Source organism: Ochotona curzoniae, unplaced genomic scaffold (assembly GCF_017591425.1).
Source record: "Ochotona curzoniae isolate NIBS_2020 unplaced genomic scaffold, NIBS_Ocur_1.0 contig_832, whole genome shotgun sequence".
Classification (NCBI taxonomy): Eukaryota; Metazoa; Chordata; class Mammalia; order Lagomorpha; family Ochotonidae; genus Ochotona; species Ochotona curzoniae.
In genome coordinates, this window is record NW_024466580.1 from 6,066,025 (window position 1) to 6,086,635 (window position 20,611).

The window sequence follows — 20,611 nt, forward strand, 5'->3', positions numbered from 1 at the left end:
TCCTCTTGGGTGCTGCCTGTGCCACCATCAAATGCAGGAAACTCAGCGAGCTGCATTTCTGAATTGACTGCTCGTTTTTCTTCCATGGACTTTGGTGGATGGGATTTGCCCAGGTGTTCTCAGCCAAAGGGGCTCGTTAGGGACCCAGAAGGGCAAGGTGATTGGAGAACACACCAGCTTTCTCCAGGGAACATTTTCTGAGCAGCTGAGACCCAAAAGGATGCTTTCCTCTTGAAAGGGAGTGAACCTGTGTTGTGAGCAGCTGGTTCTGCCAGCTGTGAGGCCTCTCCCCATCAGTACCAAACCTCAGGTGGACTCTGTGAATGTGTCTGTAGCGCTTTTCCCATGTTTGCCTATGTACCACAAGCCTCGGCTGACAGCAGTGCCAGGCACTCTCTAAGATCACAAGACAGAGCAAAGTCTTTCTGACCAGCGCAGTTTCCATCGTGTCATGAAGCAATGGGCTGGATGAGGGGGTAATCTTGGAGCAGCTGTGATGTTTTCCAAGTTCCATCGTTGGCAGGTGTTGCTGTGTTAAGCCTCTCGTTACATGTGAAGATTGTGTGTTGTCTGCACTATTGCACTCTCACCACAGAGCCTGAGATAGGTACCTACTCTGTAGGGATTCCAATATAATACAAGCACCTGGCAGTACAGCTATTGTCAAGAGCCATTTGGATGAATGACTGTCACTAATTGCTGTGGTTATCACTAAACATGATTGACTGAGATAAAAACAATTGCCATGAATGGTTTTGAGTCTACTGTTAGAGTTAGGAGCAGGGAGAGGCCTGTGTAATCTCTAGAAAACATATTACCGTTATTATTGCTATTAAAGAAGCCATTTGTTCTTTGTGCAAGGCTTTTAGGAAAGTGTAATGGAATTAAGGAGGCAAGAAAAGAGATTCGAGGAAATGTTTGCCTGAGCACACAGCAGACAATGCTCTTAGGTTACTTGTTGGATGATAGTGATTTCCTAGCTGGCAAGGTGGAGCAGGTGCAATTGTGGCTGAAAGGTGCCCAGTGACATGGCATTTTCAGGGTGGTGCTTGCTAGTTCTCAGCTCACACAAGCTCTTCGGTGTCCTCCCTAATGCTGACCTGTGGGATCTTCATTTGATCTTTTCCCTTAGATCCCCGGCAGTGGACAGAGACCCATGTGCGGGACTGGGTGATGTGGGCGGTGAATGAGTTCAGCCTGAAGGGTGTGGACTTCCAGAAGTTCTGTATGAATGGAGCAGCTCTCTGTGCCCTGGGTAAAGACTGCTTTCTTGAGCTGGCCCCAGATTTTGTCGGGGACATCCTATGGGAGCACCTGGAGATCCTGCAGAAAGGTAAGTGGTTCATTGCAAGTGTAGGCAGTGGTGGGCTCCCCCAAACCTCTGTCTTTGGGTGTCCTGTCACAGCATGCATGGTCTATAGGATGTGCCTGCTGTTAATGTGCCTAAGCCATTGTTTAGTAAATGCTAATTATTTTGGCTACTGGCTATGTATCAAGAGTTTTGGATGCTAATCTTTCGCAAGCTTCTCAGTGTGCAGAATTCTGAACACAGCATCTAATGTTAAGCCCATGCACTATTTGGAGAAACGCTGCCCACAGCCAGCCCTAGAATAACTTTTTGCTGATTTTTTTTTTCTTCTCAAGAATCTTAATACACTTTCCTTTGATTGGTGGCCAAATAATACCTGATCGTGTCCACAGGAATGCTTTACTTCTCAAGGTTCATTAACAAGACAGACTTTTCTGCCCACTGACTTGAGTGGAATTGCGCTGGTGCAGTCCACCTCTTCCATCTGGAGCCGAGACCAGGGTTAAATCAGGACGCTGTGTCGCAACCTTATAATGACATGGCCTCCCCTACCAGCTTCTTCCAACCTTTTGGACCAAGTGACTCATGTACCACAGTCCTGGCTGAGTATAGAAACAGCAGCAGGCGGCAAACTTGGGTGTTTTTGCACTTATTTTTCTGTATTTCTTCTTAAAATAAATGGCAGTTACCAGCAGTCAGCAGTGCCCTCCAGCTGACTGTAAGCCTAGAAGCCCGTTGCCCTCTCTCACCCAGGCCCACCCTTCCCTGTGGTCACCAGCTCCAGCCCTGGACGCAGAGGCTGGGGGGAGGGAGAGAGCTCGGGGTGAGTGCTGTCATGTTGTGGAGCACCTTCTGCACCGCTCTGCAGGGCCCCAGCCGCCTCCCAGCACACAAGTGCTATCTTCTTCTCTTCAGCTGCTGTTGCAAAACAAAACATCAATGAGCCCTGCTGAGAGCCAGGTGGGTCTCTCTGTGGCTGCTGTGCCTGGGGGCTGGCAGGCGGCTTCTTACCTTCCCCAGAGCAGCAGAACATGTTGCCTGTGTAACGGCACACACGCCCACGTGTAGGTGTTGACACCAGCACCCTGTTTACAGAGAGGAAGATAGGGCAGGCTCCTAACAGATCTGATCTCATTGCTGGCGTCTGAGCACAGTAGCGGACTCCGCCAGGCAGTGCAACCCAAACGGATTCTGCAGACACAGTGCTCCTCTCTCTGCATCACGATAGAGCTGTTAGAAGTTTTGGGGTGTCTTGGCCTGTCTCTATGTCTCTTTGTTTCCCAAAGTGCATTAAGATGTGTTGCTCTATGGGCCCTCGGATAACCCTGTGGGAGAAGGGCAGGTGCTCCAGGCTGCATCCCTACAGTCAGGTTCAGATTAGGAAACTTCCTCTGTCACTCATTTCCTCAACCTTTATTTTATGTAACTTCTGAGAGTTCCAATTGAAACTCCTCATGGTCCTTTTTTTAAAAGACTGATCCTGCATTCCCTATGTTGTAATAAGGACTTCTAAGGAGTGCGTCATCATGCACGCAGGCTTGGGCTAGCTCACTGTGAAGGAGTCAAGTAAGAGAGTGCAGGAGAGTTAGGGTACAATCTGGTGTGAAGTCAGACACCCTTTCATCGTCATCCTGCCCCGTGTCGCATGGAGGGAAGCTGTCAGCATCCCCTGGCTTCAGGAGCATCCCTCCGAGACAAGCTGTCCCCAGGTTGCAACCTTTGTCTGCCAGGGTGACAGAGCTGCTCTGGGTAGGGTGGGAAGCCACAGGACATGAGGTCTTTCTATCAGATAAAAGACTGCAGTAACATTTAATCAGTTTATCTCAGCTGGGAACTGTGTTTCTGGGGATAGGTATAAACTTGCTTCCCTAGCAGTCTTTATTCTCCACAGATAATCAATTGCCTGAAGTTGGGGGGGGGGAACCAATGCACTCTCATTATGTTTGATTTCTGTTTTATTTGAAAGACAGAGTTATAGAGAAAGAAGGAAAACACACATATGAGTGTACACACACACACACACACACACACACACACACACAGTGCTTCCAGGTGCTGCTTCACTTCCCCAATGACCAGTAGGGCCTGGCCTGGGCCAAGATGAAGCCAAGAGCCTGGAATTCCATCTGGGTCTCCCACATGGGTGTCAGGGCCCCAAATATTTGGGAACACCCTCTGTTGCTTTCCTAAGACATGTTAACAGGGAGATGGATTGAAAGGAAAGCAGCCAGGGTTCAAACTAGCTCTTATAAGGCTTGTGACTGTAACAGGTGGTCACTTCACCCACTGTAATGCAATGCCAACTGCAATCCTGATTGCTTGCAGTGCAGTGAAAGCAGATGACCGGCTAGGAGAATCAGAGACTCTGCTGCTTGGTCCTGATTCCCCTTCTCTCCATTCCTGGGGGAGGTGGACACCTAGGCTTCTTTTTGTTGTCACAATATGAGTGCTCTTGTCTTTCACTGCACACCCTGCCAGGATTCTGCTTCTAGTCTGGGCCCAGCTGGCAACCTGAGGGTGGTACAAGAAACACAGGGCATAAAACGGACGGCTGTTAGAAGAAACAGAGGCTGTGAAATCCTCTGTCTGAAGAGTACAGGGTGGTGCTGGAAGGCGTGGGAGTGAATCCAGTTGAGGGTTGAGCCATCAAGCCTCTGCCTTCCATATGGTGCACACAGCATGGAGGCATCGGGAGTGAGGCCTGACTGCTTTCCCAGCCCTCAGGAATTACTCACTGATTTCTCTTTCCAAGATATTAAATCTCACTTTGCAGCTACTGAAATCATGATCTGCGCCCTGCTGTTATGATCTCATGCTTAGCCAGGCCTCAGTCAGGAGAGAACCAGACGCCACAGTTAATGAGCATGCGGATTTCTTAGAAAAGGGGCTGAGGTCTTTGTGACCCTTGCATCCAAGACTGCCTCAGGTCAAGCGTCACTGACATGTCATCCTCCGTGTTTCATCCCTGTCCCTGTCTGTTACAGAGGATGTCAAGCCCTATCAGGTGAATGGCGTCAACCCTACCTATCCAGAGTCTCGTTACACCTCGGATTACTTCATCAGTAAGTTCAGCTCTGACTCTTCTTCCTTCATCCTATGGGACACTTGGGAGGGCTCCCTTCTGTTGGCTGATCTCTGGCTCCTTCATGGGAATCCTGTGGGAAATGATCTTTTCTTAAACATAGACTTTTCTTTGTGCCTTTTTTTCTTCCTGTATGATTTCCCACAAAATGTCCAAAGTTTTGGCCTACTTGTGTGTGTTAATCTTAGCAACAGTTGAGTTTTGAGCCGAAGAGTTAAGCTTTCTTTTTTTCTTTAAAGATGCATTCATTTGAAAGAATTACAGAAAAATAGAGGGGAAGGATAAATCTTCCACCTGCTGATTCAGCCCTCAAATGGTCACAACAGCCATGATTGGGGCAAGCTGCAACCAGGGGCCAGGACCTTCATCTGTGTCTCCCAAACACCTAGGTCATCTTCTGATACTGGCTAGGAACTGGAGCAGCTGGGTCATGAAAATGTGTGTTTATGGGTTGTAGATAGCACAGGTGGTAACTTTATTCACTATACCATAACACTGGCCCCAGTTGAATTAGTTTTAACCAGCAAGTTTCTACATGCTCTTCGATGTCTTCCACATGAAATTCATGCAAAGAGAAGATAGCCTGAGCCCTAAACTTCGACCTGATTTGCTCCTGTTTGCTATGGTGACCTTTAGAGGGTTGATCTTGGACCCTGTTGTTGCATTTTCACTCATGAAGAGGGCTATTCGCCTCTGAAGTCCTTCTTTAAGAATGTGCCATACTCCTTCAAGTTTCAATACACAAAAAAGCCTTCTCCCTTTTTAGTGTAGGGCACCTAACCATAGTAGAAGGCCAGATCAGAAGAAGAGAATTTGTGTAGGTCTGTTCTTAACTGCATGATCTTCCTTTCAAAGGGAGTCTTGAATAACTTCATTTTCATTTTGTCTTTTTACTTTATTACTGTTGTTATTCCAGGGACAGCAGAAATGTTAATTACTGTGTGTTAAGAGCTCAGTTGGTGCCCTTTTGATTTTCATCACAATGCCCTGGGGAAGACTGCTTTATTGATGAGGACATTCATTTAGAGATGGGAGGTGTCGTGTCAGGGGCTAACGCTCTGAAGCAGGGTAGCAAGGTTTAACCAGGCTCTCCTGACTTAGAATGTTTGCCTTTTCTTCTCTGAGGTGGTCAGCTCATTCCACCTTGTTAGAGCCTTGTAAAGGTCACCAAGAACTGCTTGACAAGGGACCCATCTCTCCGCTGTCCCACTGTACATGTGCTCTGTTTCCCAGGCTATGGTATTGAGCATGCCCAGTGTGTTCCTCCATCGGAGTTCTCCGAGCCCAGCTTCATCACAGAGTCCTACCAGACCCTCCACCCCATCAGCTCAGAGGAGCTCCTCTCTCTCAAGTATGAGAATGACTACCCCTCGGTCATCCTCCGCGACCCTCTCCAAACTGACACCTTGCAGACCGACTACTTTGCCATCAAACAGGAAGTTGTGACCCCGGACAACATGTGCATGGGGCGTACCAGTCGTGGTAAGTCATGTTGCTTCTCTAAAGGCCTTTGATCATTAAGAATAATCCACTTTTGGGAGCCTTCCAGTTCCCTTAGCTTTGTCAATTTCCCAAGTTCAGTTTTCCCATCTTGGAACATTTAGCTGTCAAAACCTTCCAGTTGTGGGGTTTGACTAAGTCATCATCATCATCATCATCATAGAGTGGCAGAATTCAAGTCTGACAGTAAGCTCTCAATTGTCTTACTTAAGTGAAGTGTTACAGCCAACCAATGCCTGTGCTTGAATTTGGTCATTTTAAAGGTGTTTACATTTACCTTGAAGGTATTTAGCTTGAAGAGAACATGGTCCCAAGGTTGCATGTGTCCCAGGGTTCTTCCCAGAGTATGCTCCGGTCAGTCTGCAGCTTCTGGCATGTTACCTGGGATGACCTTTGCTACCCCGTCTGGAATCTTTAGCTTCCTGTGGCCTCTTTGGTTCAGGAAGATACATATAGTGAACTAACGGAGTGCTGGGGACATCAGCAGTGTGGTGCAAGTGCATTTAGCTGAAAACAGGTGCAGAGGTAGCTAACCAGAGACTTTCCAAATAAGTAGCTTTGTTGACATAACTGTTACAATAATGATAAAATATTCCGATTGTGAAGTCAGATGTCCCAAGAAAGAGCTGACTGACACAGAGCAAAAGAGGTAAAAGATACCCAACTTGGAGTGTCTGAACAGAAGCTTGCAGAGACACAACCTACCAAGTGGAGTGTCCAAATGGTTTTGCTTCTGAGACAAGTGCAGTCTGTTGTAAGGGCGATTTATTTATCCAGAAAGAGCAAGATGATTGCTAAAAATTTGAAAGAAAGATAGCTTGTGATGAATGAATGGGTAATAATTACACACAGGAAGAGGGAACGGGAGAAAGCCAATCTGTGGTCACAGAAATTAGGCTGGGTGGGCTGCTAGTCATTCCTGCTCCGTGATGCCCACTCTTCAGCTCCTGGAGGAGAGCTCTGGCCCCTTTTCTTTGAAGCATCCGCCGTACTAATCTGGGCCTTGCATGTTGTCACCTTCTTCGAATGTTCACACCTATACATAGCCCTCTCCACCTCAACTTGCAGGCCTCGGGGTCCCCTCTAGGCCCTCTCCAGGGAAAGTCCCCCCAAGCTCAGACCTTGCAGTCATCCTCTGCAGGCCCCAGCATGTTTGTGTTTCAGACCAGAGAGGAATGGGTGGGACCGCTTCTGTCTTCCCCTTTCTGTCTTTTATTTTTGGGTGTGTAGCTATTTAAATATGCACACACACAAGTGTGTATGTCTGTGTGTGTCTGTGGCTCAGAGAATTGGAACAGCTCGCTTTCTTGCGGGGCTGTCTTTACATATGTGCAGTGTGGCTGCCTCTGTGGGTTTGGGGCCCAGCCATGTTCTAACTTCAGGTAGCTCTTTTGTCACGTTGCTAAAAATTATGCCTGGCTTTGCATTTGTGTAATTGTCTGTCTCTCTCTTTTTTTCCCTTTATTCTTGATTTTGTTTCCTACCACTTCTGCAATCCAAAACTAATAACTCTAGACCAGGAATGACCTCTGGAAAGGCCTGTGAGGTATTTCTCTCTGTTCCACTTGTCCTTGCTTCCCTCTACCTTCAGGCCACAGACCCTTGAGAAAAAGACCATTTGTGCAGAGCTGTTGGCCTCCTGTTCAAAGTGGTGCAGAAAGGAGCTAGACCAAGGGCCAAAGCTGCTGTGATTGATCTAGACTGAAAGCCTTCTTCTTAGCTAATAACCGATAATCGTGGTATTCATATAGTGCATTATAGTATACAAAGTGTTTCTGTGTTCCGCCTGTGTGAACTCTGAGGACTGTCTTTGTGCTGGCCTGTTCAGTGGGTTGTTGTGGTGCTGCTCCATCGATTGCTCTGAGTGCTGTGAGATCTGTGTGGTGGGAGCAGATAGCTTTGGAAGGACTTTTTGAGCCATTTCTCAAACAAGCTGGCCAGGGCATGCCTTTAGAGGACGCATGGTTCCTTGCATGAGCGTAGTAGCCTAACCCAGTTGCATCCAACTCATTTTTGAAGAAAGTGCTCATACATGAGGGTTCCCAACTCTCATGTGTGAAGTAGAAATGAGTTGAAAGCAGCCTGCTGCTCTTAACTGCAGTTCTCCATGGCACTGTGTTTGGCTCCTGTTTGTGAGTTGGCTGGAACTTGGTTAGGGCCTTGTTGGGTGCCATGGCTTGCTGATACTCTCTTAGAAACTTAACCACTTGGCTTGTGGAAATGCCAATCTCATTGCCTTCCAGATATAAAAATGGTTGATAGAGATAGAATAATTTCAGAGAGATGTAAGCATTGGTGCATCCTAAATATTGGTGACTCAGTGGGATTTATGTTTCATGGAACATTCTCTTAGTGTTTTGGTGTGTTGTGTGTGTCACAGAAAATTAAATGAGCATTAGGATCAGTTTGCTGGAGTGAGCAAACACCTCTTTATGAGATGTCATAAAGTCTGTTCTGCTGAAAAGAGGCTTGGCATTCAGGTTGTGGGTTGTTCTCCTGGAGTTCTTTCATGTGAATGTGTGGAAGGGATGATTTCTGTGGTTTTCAAAAAACGATGCAAACATGGCAGTGGACTGGGTGGACAGGCTCATATACCCAGTTAGCTCTTGGGTTTGTCTTCTGGAGCTTTCCCTTCACTGAATGGAGGAGCAGAGGAAGGCATAAGATGAAGCTGGTATTTCCTCCTTTCTGTCATCACATTGGAAGGGATAAATGGTGCAAGCAATCACACAAAACAAACACTCAACTGGAATGCATTTTATCTGGGATTTTTTTGTCTTAATTTTGGGAGCCACCTATTTCCCTGTATATCTGATTCTGTTTTGAGAACTTGTTCATGTTTGAATTTCATTGTTTTAACCAGTTGCCAGTATTACGAAGGAAAGAACACACTGGAAATACATTAACATGGGATTGTATAAAGCGTGTCTTCTTCTGGGATTTAACATTTATAATTAGTCATCCCTGAACAATTGAAACTTGACTTAGAGTTATTTATTTCTGTGTAAACATTTGTCACATCCTTTCCCCCTTGGCTTTTGCTGCATTAAGGTGGCTCTTTAGTCTCCCATGGTTTAGTTTAGGTTGCCTGAAAAGAATCTAAAAGTAGAACATAAAAAACATTTCCAAGAACCTTTTTACCTCTTAAATGCATTTATTTCCCCCCCATCTTTTTTTTTTTTTTTTGTTATCCTCCTTCTCAATGACATTTTTGCCAGTGGAAATTTCTCCAGGAGCTATTGTGCAATCTAGCAGCTGTTTATAACCTGGTTTGGGAAATTAATGAACTTGCATGATCTTGTGGTCAGTTAAGAATGCCTTAAGCAATGCACAGGGTCAAGGATTTCTGACTGCTGTGGACCTTAACTCTTTAATCAGCCTCTCTGTTTTTTTTTTTTTTTTATTGCTCACACTTCCCCAGTGAAGTATAAATTTAAGATACAAACTTTCACTTATGATGAATATATTCTTTTTGTTTGTTTACAAAAGTGGTAGTGGGTTTTAATTTCTTGTAAAAAGCGTTTTATAACTGCTATTGATTTCAGAAGGCATAAGGGCAGAGCATGTATTTCATTTTAAATAGTATTTGGGAAAAATGCAAACACATAACACTAGCTCTGAGGTCAGAAAAAGTCAATTTGCTTTTAGCCTAATGGAATTTTTCCTTTTCCTTAGGACCAAAGTATTTTGCCAAATTGGGCCATTTGAAATCATTTAATTGGCTTTAGCTGGAATAGAAAATTCAGTCTGACATTGCTCCAATTTCTTCATCTGCTCATCAGCTCTGATATATCTGTCAGAATTCCCATTACAACACATGATTCTCATCTTTCAGATTTCTGGCTTTAGCATTCTTGAGGTCCTCAGAATGGCTTGTGTCTCTGATAGATAGTGAGCCAGGGGAGTTGCTATGTGTGGGTCTCTATGGGCAGTTAGCAGAGTGAGTCCCCTTTTAACCCATAATCCCCAAACCTTCTGTGTCCACCAGCCCCTTCCTCCACCATCGTCCTGCAGATATTAGCCATCTGTGTTCCTAAGAGGGTTTTTACGGTTTGTTTTTTCCTGATTCCCTCCTCCCCTGTCCTCTTCCCTCCTCCTCCTTTAACTCCAGGTAAGCTCGGGGGCCAGGATTCTTTTGAGAGCGTAGAGAGCTACGATAGTTGCGATCGTCTCACCCAGTCCTGGAGCAGCCAGTCGTCCTTCAACAGCCTGCAGCGTGTGCCGTCTTATGACAGCTTCGACTCAGAGGACTACCCGGCTGCCCTGCCCAACCACAAACCCAAGGGCACTTTCAAGGACTATGTGCGTGACCGTGCTGACCTCAACAAGGACAAGCCTGTCATTCCTGCTGCTGCCCTGGCTGGCTACACAGGTAGGCATGTTTCCAAGGGCAGGGGCAGTGGAAGACACTGTGCTGTCTACTGGAGACTGAATGATGCATTCCTCGCTTCTTTCATGGGGGTTGGGAGGGGAATGGGAAGAAGTGTCCAAGAAGTTGTCAGTCACTTGAGCCACTCTGAGTAGCTGTTGAGTAGCTTCCAGTAGCTCTTTGCTTCTGGAAGCAAACAGAGTCACCCTAAGAGGTGATTTCCGAGGGAGGTAGGAGATCAGACTTGGGTGAGGGGAGCTGCTGGGAACTCGGCCTAGTTGGTTGCCAGATGATGAGGGTTGGTCCTGGCCTGCTCCTGGGACGTTTCTGTAAATGTAAGAGCAACAGTGTTGTCCCAAAGCATGTACGGCTGGGTTGTGCTCTAGCCTCTGTGATGCAGTTACTTTCAATTAGCTGTTCAAGTGGGAGAAGGGCCCTTCGTGCCTTAAGGAAGCCCAGTCCAGTGCCTTTCCTGGCTCATGTAGGGAATCTTTGTGTCTTGCTTCGGTGTTTAGTTTTTAAAGTTGTAGACAAATGGCGAGTGAGAAAGGGTCCTTGAAAAGAAGAGACAGGCCGTGAGCTCAGGCTTGGGTTGAGAAGCAGATCCTACAGGCAGTGAGTTTGTTGCTGAGTGCCCCAGTATTGCATCTCCCACTCAAAACTGGGCCATGCCAGAAGGCACCCAGGAGCTCTCCTGGCTTGCTCACTGGGTGCTTTCTGTAAGATGACCATTTTTTTTTTAACAGCTGGTAGATGTGTTGTAAGTGGAGCTTATTTTATGCTTCACTTCCTCAGGTGGGGCTAGTCTTTTACAATTTCCTTCACCCTGGTCGGGGCCCCTTTCATGTGGACAAACAGCAGGCCCTGTGTTTCTGCCGACAGGTTTGTCTGATGGAAGGGTGCACTTGAGACTCTTGTGTTTCTTGGAAGACTCAGCTTTTTATGGTTAGAAAACGTGTTCCCTCTTGACGGGTGAGGAGTGTGTCTGCTCCGTGGTGTTGACACAACTCCTGGGGCAGCTCATTGCTTGCAGAGTGCTCAGGAATGATGTCTGTTTGCGGGGAAAGTCTGTATGGAGAGTCATGGGCCAGGAAAGCAACCTGAAGACCCTTTTTCAGTCTTTCCCCATTATCCCCATGGTCTTTGCTTGAACATGGCTTGCATGATGGTGCTTGCAACTTGCCAAGAAAGTCCTTCCCTATCCCTGGACAGCAGTTACTCTTGGGAAGCTTGCCTGTTTCCATTAAGGACATCTGCAATGAGGAAAAGAATATGAAACCTCTTTTGCAGGACATGCAAGGGTGTCAGCTTCTGTTTTAACTATAGCTTCTAGGTGTTTTTCAGAAGTAGATGCCAGTTGGATACAGTGATGAAGGGGATGGGGTGGAAGCCCTGCCTAATCGGGATTAGAAAGTAAAGGCAAGGTTAGTCTCATCTCTGACTAGGGCTTCCTACAGTACAGGGGAAGCGGGCCTGCAGATCTGAATTAGGTTTGATGTCAGCTCTGGCTTGAATAGGTGGGTTAGTAGCTGCCAGCCTTTTCCTTCTCTTCCTGGGTCCCTCTTCCTCCCTCTGTAGCTATCTGGGTATCTGTCTATAGAATCTATCCCTCCCTCCCTCCCTTCCTCCCTTGCTTGCTTGCTGTCTTCCCACCCTCAACCTTTTCTTCTCTTTCTCTCTTACTGAAATTGAATTACTCCGATCAGATGAAAAGAGAGCATGACTACCATGAGCCGTACAGGCTGAAGGAGTCATCTGAATCGGAATCCATTTCCTAAGCCTCTCGGCAGGTAATGGGTTGTTTATAATCTGGGACGGAACTTTTCATTCTTGTGTGGTGATGAGAACAATAGCTGAGAAACCAAAAGTCTTCCGTGCCCTCTCCTGACTCTAACTTACCACTGTGTGATTTTAGGCAAATTGATCTTGTGTCTTTTTCTACTTTTAGTGAAGTAGAGGTGTTCATCCTTATCTTGGTGCTAGCAAATCTGTGATAGTGTAATTGAACTACCTCAAATTAATCAAACAAACAAATGATATGGATTGGTGGGAAAAACCCTTAGTTGTAACAAAGTGGTTGTTTTAGCAGGTAGCTTAGCACTGGTGAGAGCAGAGCAGAGCAGGTGGTAGACCTTGAGAGCTTATTGTCGGTTAGATCCAGGACATGGTGAATGTGTGTTGACCTGAAGTATAGCTCTTATGCTTGTGGTCTGAACAAGGGTGGGGATTTTAAGGAGTCTCAAAGACTGCCTACATGTTGGTGGGTTTTTTTTCTCAATTCTGTGCTTGGTGAACACCATTGTTGACAAGGCACACTGTCGACAATGGCTCTTGGTGGCTTTTCTCCTCTGGCCCTTGTGAGTTCAGAGATACCTTAGCAATGGAAGGAAGGCTGGGATATACCATTCAAGGCTATAACCAGCATACCTACCAGTGGGTGAGTGTGTGTGTGGTCTGACTGTGCAAGAGCTGTCAAGAAGAGCTGAAACATGGAGAAATGCTTAGGAAAGCAGCAATCATTGTACAATTGTGAGTAATGTCTTTATGGCTCACACGAGTATTTTTCCTCTCTCAAGTTTTGCATACCCTGCCCCCATTTTGATCTGCTCCGTTCAGAATCACTTGATGCACACTGTGAGTAGCCACATCGAAAGGTCATTGGTATCTTCTTAGCTCTGTTATTTGATTTGAACCCGAAGGATGTGTGATTGGTTTTTCCATCTTCCCGCTGGTACTCTGGGAGCCCAGGCTGTAGCACCTCCGAAGGAATTTTGCTTCTTCCTAGGGTGTTTTGTTACTGTGCCGCAAGTGTACAAATCAGTTAGAAACTGAATCTTCACATTCTCTTGAACAGTTATATTCTTCCTTCAAAGATAAGAAAATTGCATCAAACCTCCCTGGGCTCCCATAGCAACTCGTTAAATTAGGTCAAGATGTGGGGGCAGATAACATGGCTCGAGAAGCCTGCCTGTTAGCTGAGTACCGAGTACATCAAATGCTGGGCCGGCTTCCGCCAGAATGCACCTCCTTACCTTGCTGTGAACTGCTTACGGTTATCAAACTGATACAATCAGAAAGCTCTATTTTCTCTTGTTTACAGATACATTATGAAGCCTTCTCATGACAACACAGGCCACAGTGAAGTAGTGTGAGGTTTCATAGACCTAAGCAAAATACCTTCCAGACAGATCATTGATGGTCTGTTTATTCTTTCCCATTTTTCAGGAGGTATAGAATCAAATACCAGATTTTCAGCCCCATGTTACCCATGTTGATACTGAGATCCCCAAAAGGACCTCAGGCCATTGCAGTTGCAGTCTGAACAGAAGGTGACTTCTGGATTGAGTCCCAAGTAATAGCTGCCTCTACTCAGTAAGGCCTGAGAATTGGTGTTGAGGATCGCCATTATGTGCAAGGACTGTTCAAGTCTCCTTGTCACGAATTCACACTGTGTGTGTGGGCTGGGGCCTGGGGAGGGGGTGGAGCGAGCATTTGGACTGGCTTGTAAATCATCTTTACTGCCTTATTCCAATGGACCCAGAGGTGGCCAACAGATTAGGGGTCCTGCCCTTATCATTTATGCAGCTATTACTGAGTGGACCTCTGGTAATGCCCTTGGCAGTGTCAGGGACCATTCCCACCTTTTGAGTTGCAAGTGTGAGTGACATGGGTTTATTTATTTCATTCATTTATTAAACGCAATGAAATTGTGTTTTAGAATGTTGTGTAGATTTGTTAGCTGGGACCAGCTGATATGTGTGATGGCATTGGAAAGGTTCCAAAGTGACCAGAAACAAGTCCCCTCCATCCCAGTCCTCTCATATTGCCTTTGGCCCAGCCAGCTTCTCTTCTTGCCGCCTCCTTGATGGTTCTGGTACCAGTCTCAAGTAACACAGTAAGAAAGTCCCCAAGCCCAGCCCAGAACCCTGGCGTTCTGGCTCGTGGTCGATTTTTCAGGTTCATTAACCTGAAGCTGCTGTTAAAACAAGCTTTTGAAAATAAACAACTTCAGCGCAAAGGGAAGTACTTCAGAACCCTTTAGTTCAGAATGAAACCTGAGATTTAGCTGTATTAGCTGAAATCACAGTTTTCTGAAGGAAAGCAGGATTGTAAAATCGTCTCACCGTTACACCAGACACACACAGCGGTGGAAGCAACTTTTGGTCAGAGCGTGAGTGAGTGATGGGAAGGAAGGGAAAGAGGGGAGACTTTATTGTAGACACTAGTGACTGTGTTGCTAGGACTGGCATAGGACATTTCAGTTTGGGGGCATTATCTGAGCCAAACTCTGCATGATAAAGTGCATGTGAATAACTGTGGGATTGGTCGGTGTAAGACTGTGTGATGATTCAGGTGGAGGAGGACCAATTTGTGTTTGTTCTGCAGAGGCCCCGGGGAAGGGAGGTTGACCTCTCTGAGGTCCTTGGGCTGGGCACAGGGGCAGGACTGGCTTATAAGTCGCTGTAGCTCTTGCATCTCCAGTGGACAGCACCCCTCGCAGGACCCAGGTGGAAAAGAGGAAGAGAGTTTAGGAATGAAGAAGGCAGAAGCAGAGCATCTTCCATCTCCTGCCTGGTGGTTGCTGAGATTAGCAGGTGCAGGAAACCAGCTGGAGCCCCAGCTCTCTGGCCTGTCTGCCCCAACCCCTTGAACACCAGGGAAGACTCCAGCTTGCTGTGCTTGCGTTCATGGATCCATGTGGACATGGATTGGGGGCACTGCGTGGTGTAAGGGTTTAAGGTGCTAACATGCAGTTAGGAGATATGGATGGGAAAGTAACTTCCTGGAGTTCTGGGGAGGAGAATTCTCAGAAAGATTTGAACTGGAGGGAGGAAAAGCCTGTTTCTCTGCTTTGGTCTCTCCGTTGGAGACAATTTTCTTAATTGTTTGCCACCAGGAGAGAAAGATCACATGGGCAGAGAATTCAGCCTCCTTGATAAGTTTTCTTTCTTGTCTTTTTAACAGCATGAGAAGTGGTGGGTCTTGGTTTCCCTTGGGGCACTTCGAAGGCCACAGCTGGCTGAACCACTTCAGTGTCTTGATTCAGTCAGCAATGCCTTGCGAGACATTTTTGGGCAGAGAGCGAAGTCTGTAATTACGTATACTGTATAGTATCTCTGAGTCTGAGAGTGGACCAGGGTGCTGGTTTTGGACAGCAGGCATCTCTCAAGTGGGCCCTGTCTGCTCTGTGTGCCAGCCCGTGCCCCCTGCTTATTTTGGAGGGCTCTTTGGGTCACATGATTTTTGGAGCCACTGTTTAACAAAATCTCGCTGCAACTGATGGAATTGGGTAGGGCCTGAGGAGTCCATGCTGTCTGCAGTTTAAAGCTCTACCTTTTCACCTTTGAAGCAACATGTTTCAGTTGAGCAAAACGTAGACAGCCTGCCTCAGAGACATCCCTTGCAAATCCTTGCATTTAGTACATGCTGGGCTGGAGGAACTCCACTGTCCTCTCCACAGGAAAGGCCAGCCTGGGGTCCTAGCATTGCTGCCTCTTCCCTTGAATGACATTTTGCTGTGCATGAGCTCCGCACAGTGACTGATGGGAGGGTACCTCCATGCCTGAGAAGCTCTCTCTCCGTGGCTTACGTGGGATGCCTGCACATTATGGCTCCTCACCACCTGTCCATACGAACTCCAGCTCATGCACACAGAAGGTGCCATCTCATGCTCACCCATTGAATTGCATTCCAGGGGCTAGACCATATAGGGATCAGGAGCATAGCTAGAAGGGGTGGTGGTGGTGAGGAGGAAAGATGTTTGGTGTAGTGGTTAAGATGCTGGGGACACCCATACCCCATTTTGGAGTGCTCATATTTAAGTCCCACTTCTTGCTAATGTGCACCTTGGGGGCAGCCATTGATGGTTCCAGGAGTTGTTGGGTCCATGAGCAGCTTGAATTGAATTCCCAGCTTCTAGTTTCAGTTTGGCCCAGCCCTGGGTCTTGAAGGCATTTGGTGGAGTAAACCAGCAGGTAGAGCTCTCTGTGTATCTCATAAAATTAATTAACTGATAAATTACGATTTTTAAGCAGAGCATGAATTTGGGCTTGTCACTGACCTATGGCAAATGGATTTGGTTTTCTTATCTTCAAAATGGCAGCAACAATGGCTTCTCTCCCCTAGGCTTGCTGTGGAAGTAAATGAGTTCGTTTATGGAAAGCATCTAACCCTACCAGGTATATAGGAGGTGCATAATATGAGCTGTTACTGCCATTCCATGTTCTCCTCTGAACCTTTTTAGTACAGTAACTCTTAAGTTCACTGAGGAGACAATGCACTTTTAGAATTCTAGTCCATTCTAGGAGGTTGTTAATAGCAGGATAGGTCACTGTATTCAGTCAAGGTCACTGCTTGATCCACTGCCTGAAGCTTCTACTGTGTGCTTGATCCTTTCATGTACGATAAGGTTATGTCCAGTGTATTGTGAAGGAATTGAGATTTGTTGTTGTTGTTGTTGTTGGGGAAAGTATAGCCAAAAGCCACACGGCATGCTCAAGACATGTAACGCTTTTCAAGTTTTTTCTCAAGGTCAAACCATTAGTGGGAAAATACCCAAAGTGTATTGTGTCCATTTGAGTGTGCTGAGAAACAGATGCCAAAATGTGGTTAGTTGTATGAGAAGTTATGGGCAGGGTTGCAAAGGCATTTGGGAAGGACAGAGGGAGAAGGAAGGCAGGAGGAAGTGGGTGGAGTCCTTGGGTCACATCGCATCTGTGGAAGGAGGGAGCTTGGGCAAGAGGAGCCTCTAGCCACTACTCAGTTCTAAGAAAGGTTTGTAAGACTGATGGGGAATGCTTGGGTCTCAGCTACCCAGAGGAGCATCTCCATCCTTACAGGAAGGGGCCTGCATGTCCCCTGATCCGGTCTCAGACCCTTGGCTGGAGCACTCCCCCTCACCCCACCCCAGAGCAGCCTTGGAGTGAACCTGGAGTGGACCTGGCAGAGCTGGTCAACTCTGCTTCCTGCAGAAGGAGCTCTGAGCATCCCAGATTGCAAGATAGGCATGGCTGATTGGGTGGATGAATCTGGCTCATGGTTAAGGCAAGACTCAGAAGCAGCCATGCTCCAGTCCCTGGTGGGTGGCCCATGCTGGGCTCCAGAATTCAGTGCCTATTGTTGACTTGTAACTCACTTATGTGTGACTCACTTCTCCCTGAGAGATAACAAGAGTGAAAGTCCTCCTAGGGTGATTGAATGTGAAAGTTTAAGCTCCTGCATGAGGATGGGACTGGCTTTGCCAGAGAGGTGCTCATAGAGCATGGCTCTGTGGAGATGTCTGATGCTCAGAGCCAAGCTTGCTACAGGTGTTCGGAAAGGCCTCTCAAGCTTAGAATCACTGTTCTTAATTCGTAAGATTTATGGGCAGGTCACATTAGGGTAGAACAAAAAGTGTTTGTTCTGTCACTCCCATGCTATCATTAACATTGTATGTTATTGTTTTAACTTGTCTGAATGCAGTATCTTGTATTTGAGAGGTGTTCAGAAATTATTTGCATAAGTATTTTGAAAAATTCAGCCTACTGAATCTGCCTAGTATTTAATTCTCTCCCTGCCCTCAAATTCTAATCTGAGTGTATCTCAAAATGTATACGGGACATGAAATTTAAAGTTGTTTGTTTTACTTAAAAAAAAATTTTTTTTGAAATCCACCTGTGTAGCAAGGAATCTTCAAAAACTTCATGGAAAATGTATGTTATGAAAAAAAAACTGCAAGCATTTCAAAAACAGTTTTCGCACCAAGGTAAACTTGTCTTTTAATTCTATTTCCCCACGTGCTTTATTTTTGACGTTTCCTTGTGTCCCTAACTAGTGGTTTCTCTGAAACTTAAAGTGCAGGGACACTGTGCTCATAGTCTGAAACAAATTCCATCACTCATCGGCCTTTGGGCTAAAGTCAAGTGTAGAACCAATTCCTGAGACTGAAGCGCTGTCTTGTGGCTTCCAAAGCCCTGTCCTCTCCCAGAGAATGTGTCTTCCTTGCCGTCTGATCACCTGCATACACAGGAAAGCATATTCTTCACCCATTTCCCCTTGATCGGCACAATTGCTTTGGTCTGTTACAAAACTGTTACCCCCAACGTCCCCAGATTCAAACCTAACCCATCTCCGGTGACTTCTTGAAAGAGTAAGTTACCTAGAAGACATGAGGAGGAAAAAGCTGTACAGAACCCACTTCCTGACTTGAGCTTACTGGCTCGCTGTCCAAGTTTACCTGCGGGTGTTGGGTTGGATGGGGTTAGTCAGAGTTTGTGGTGGATGGAGAGGAAGGAGGTGACTATATTTGAATAGAAGCTGCCCCTTTAAGAGGGGAGCAGTCCGCTTTCTCTACAGCCACCCCCACACATGTGTATTTCAGCACATGCAGGTGCGAGAGCCAAGTGAAAACAAAGGTTTTTCCTTCAGACACTAAAAATGTGTTAACTGTCTTGTTCTCAGACAACTGGCTGAGGGAACCTCACTCAGTCTGTCCCAGGTGGAGAACCTGCCAGCCGGTTGCCAGGCAACTGGGCTTGCCAGGGAGCCTGTCCTGGGCAGTGATGACCAGACAAGACCTGCTGCTTTACCTAACTCTGTTCATGCTAATGGGAGCCACAGCTAGTGGCTGTGGACAGTACTGCTGGCCTGTCTGTAGGCCAGCTCTACCCAGTAATCTTTGGAGGGAACTAAGAGAGGAGAATGAACAATTAGGGACAAAAGTGTGTGGTGGGGAAAGAGGATCTAAGTTCATCTGCGGCCAAGATTTCCCCAAACCATAAATGGCTGTGATGCTTTCACTTGCAAAGCAGTCTGCATCTGCTCCCCTCTCTGTTGGATGCGTATTTCTGATTAGAAGAAGGATTTTAGAGTCGTTCCTAACTTTAGAAAATCTTAAATATTCACATTTAAAATATAAACAAAAAAGCCATATTGATACACTTTTTAACCTCCGACCTGCTTTTAAATGTTGCCTTGTAAACAGCCAATCTCATGGTTGAAAGCCTAATTAAGTTTTACCTACTGCTTTTGAAAGGAAAAAGTGCGTTCTTCCTTTCTTGGAGGATTATTTTTTCAAACATATATCCCTGTTGCTCCACTTTTCTAATTGCCTCGCTGCATTTTCATTGATCCCCAAACAGTTCTGTCCTCTGATTGCCTCTGGAGATTTACCTATACAGATGGCATTTTATAATAATGTAAACTTGCTTTACATCTCTGTAAAGTAAAACAGAGCAGGGATTGTTATTTCCATTTTAACTGTGGGAAGACTAGAGCCCAAAGAAGTTTGATGAGTTGTACAAGATTGTAAGGTCAGAGAATTGAGACCTAAGCCTTGTCATTCTGAATCCTCATTTGAGACTTCCTGTTGAGCCATGTGCGTGTGTAAATTTGTGAAACTTTTATAGGATGCCATCATCCCTCAGGTCTCCATTGCCTGATATGTGACATGGTTGCATTTATTCATTTTTTAAAATGCTGCCTCCTTTGAATGTGTCAAGAGTCCTGATCTTGGCATTCAGAAATTGGTTTGAATGTGTCAAGAGACATGATGTTGGCCTTCAGAGACTGATTTTAATGGATTTGAGAGTTGTTTTCCCGGTTTGTTTGCATTGGCAGATCTTGGCTATCTTAGCAATAAATAAGTGCAGGCTCATAAAGATACTGTTAATCAATGGGTTTGTCAGGTATGTCTCTTAAACACCTCTTAGAATGTTCTCTGTTGTTAGGAGTTGAGTTAATGGCATTTATATCCCAGTCGGTATCCTGGATTTCCCTGCCAATGATACAGGAACTTATTTATAGAATAGTTAAACTACACAGTGACTCATTAAACCAAAGCTCTGTTGACTGGTTACCAAGGGCACCATATTTGGATCTCGGTACGATGAGATGAGAGTCAGTTTGGGTGTGGCAAAAGAAGGGCATAACTAAGAAGAAATGGGAGAAGGTACTCCTAGCATAAAACGGACCCATATGAATATCACACAGCCCCTGCGCTTACTTTTCTAAAGAAAAAAAAGTCTCCAGTGCCCCGACTGCCAGATGCCCTAACTCATATCACCTATTGCATTATCCATCTTAAGCAAGAACACTGGGCAGTCTTAGCTTGAATTGATCCGAGGGACAAGAAGCTGGCATAGCTTTTTCTGTTGTATTTATCACAGACCTCCCTACCCCTGCCAATGGGACTTAGTAAAGTTGAATTTGAGGGTCCTCTACTAATGGAGAGTTAGAAGGCGGATGAGGTTCAGACTCCAGAGTCCCCCGGCCCACCCTGAGGGGTGGGTTCTCTGGCACTAGTGTGAAAAAAGGTGCATTTGCGAGCAGATGGGTCATTTCTGGATTCGAGTGTTCTGTTTTTGCTGTCTTC

General features: G+C 46.0%; 1 protein-coding gene across 6 annotated transcripts in view; it reads left to right on the forward strand.

Annotated features, from left to right (window-relative positions):
- ETS1 (ETS proto-oncogene 1, transcription factor) overlaps positions 1-20,611 on the forward strand; it is a 64,957-nt gene that overhangs the window by 34,323 nt on the left and 10,023 nt on the right. The window contains exons 3-6 of one of the 6 annotated variants that reach the window (XM_040992679.1): positions 1,133-1,333; positions 4,294-4,371; positions 5,625-5,870; positions 10,003-10,263. In XM_040992679.1, coding sequence (XP_040848613.1) covers positions 1,133-1,333; positions 4,294-4,371; positions 5,625-5,870; positions 10,003-10,263 — 786 coding nt within the window. Of the gene's footprint in view, positions 1-1,132; positions 1,334-4,293; positions 4,372-5,624; positions 5,874-10,002; positions 10,264-20,611 lie in introns of all 6 variants that reach the window. The other 5 variants (XM_040992678.1, XM_040992681.1, XM_040992682.1 and 2 more) reach the window with 5 other exon arrangements.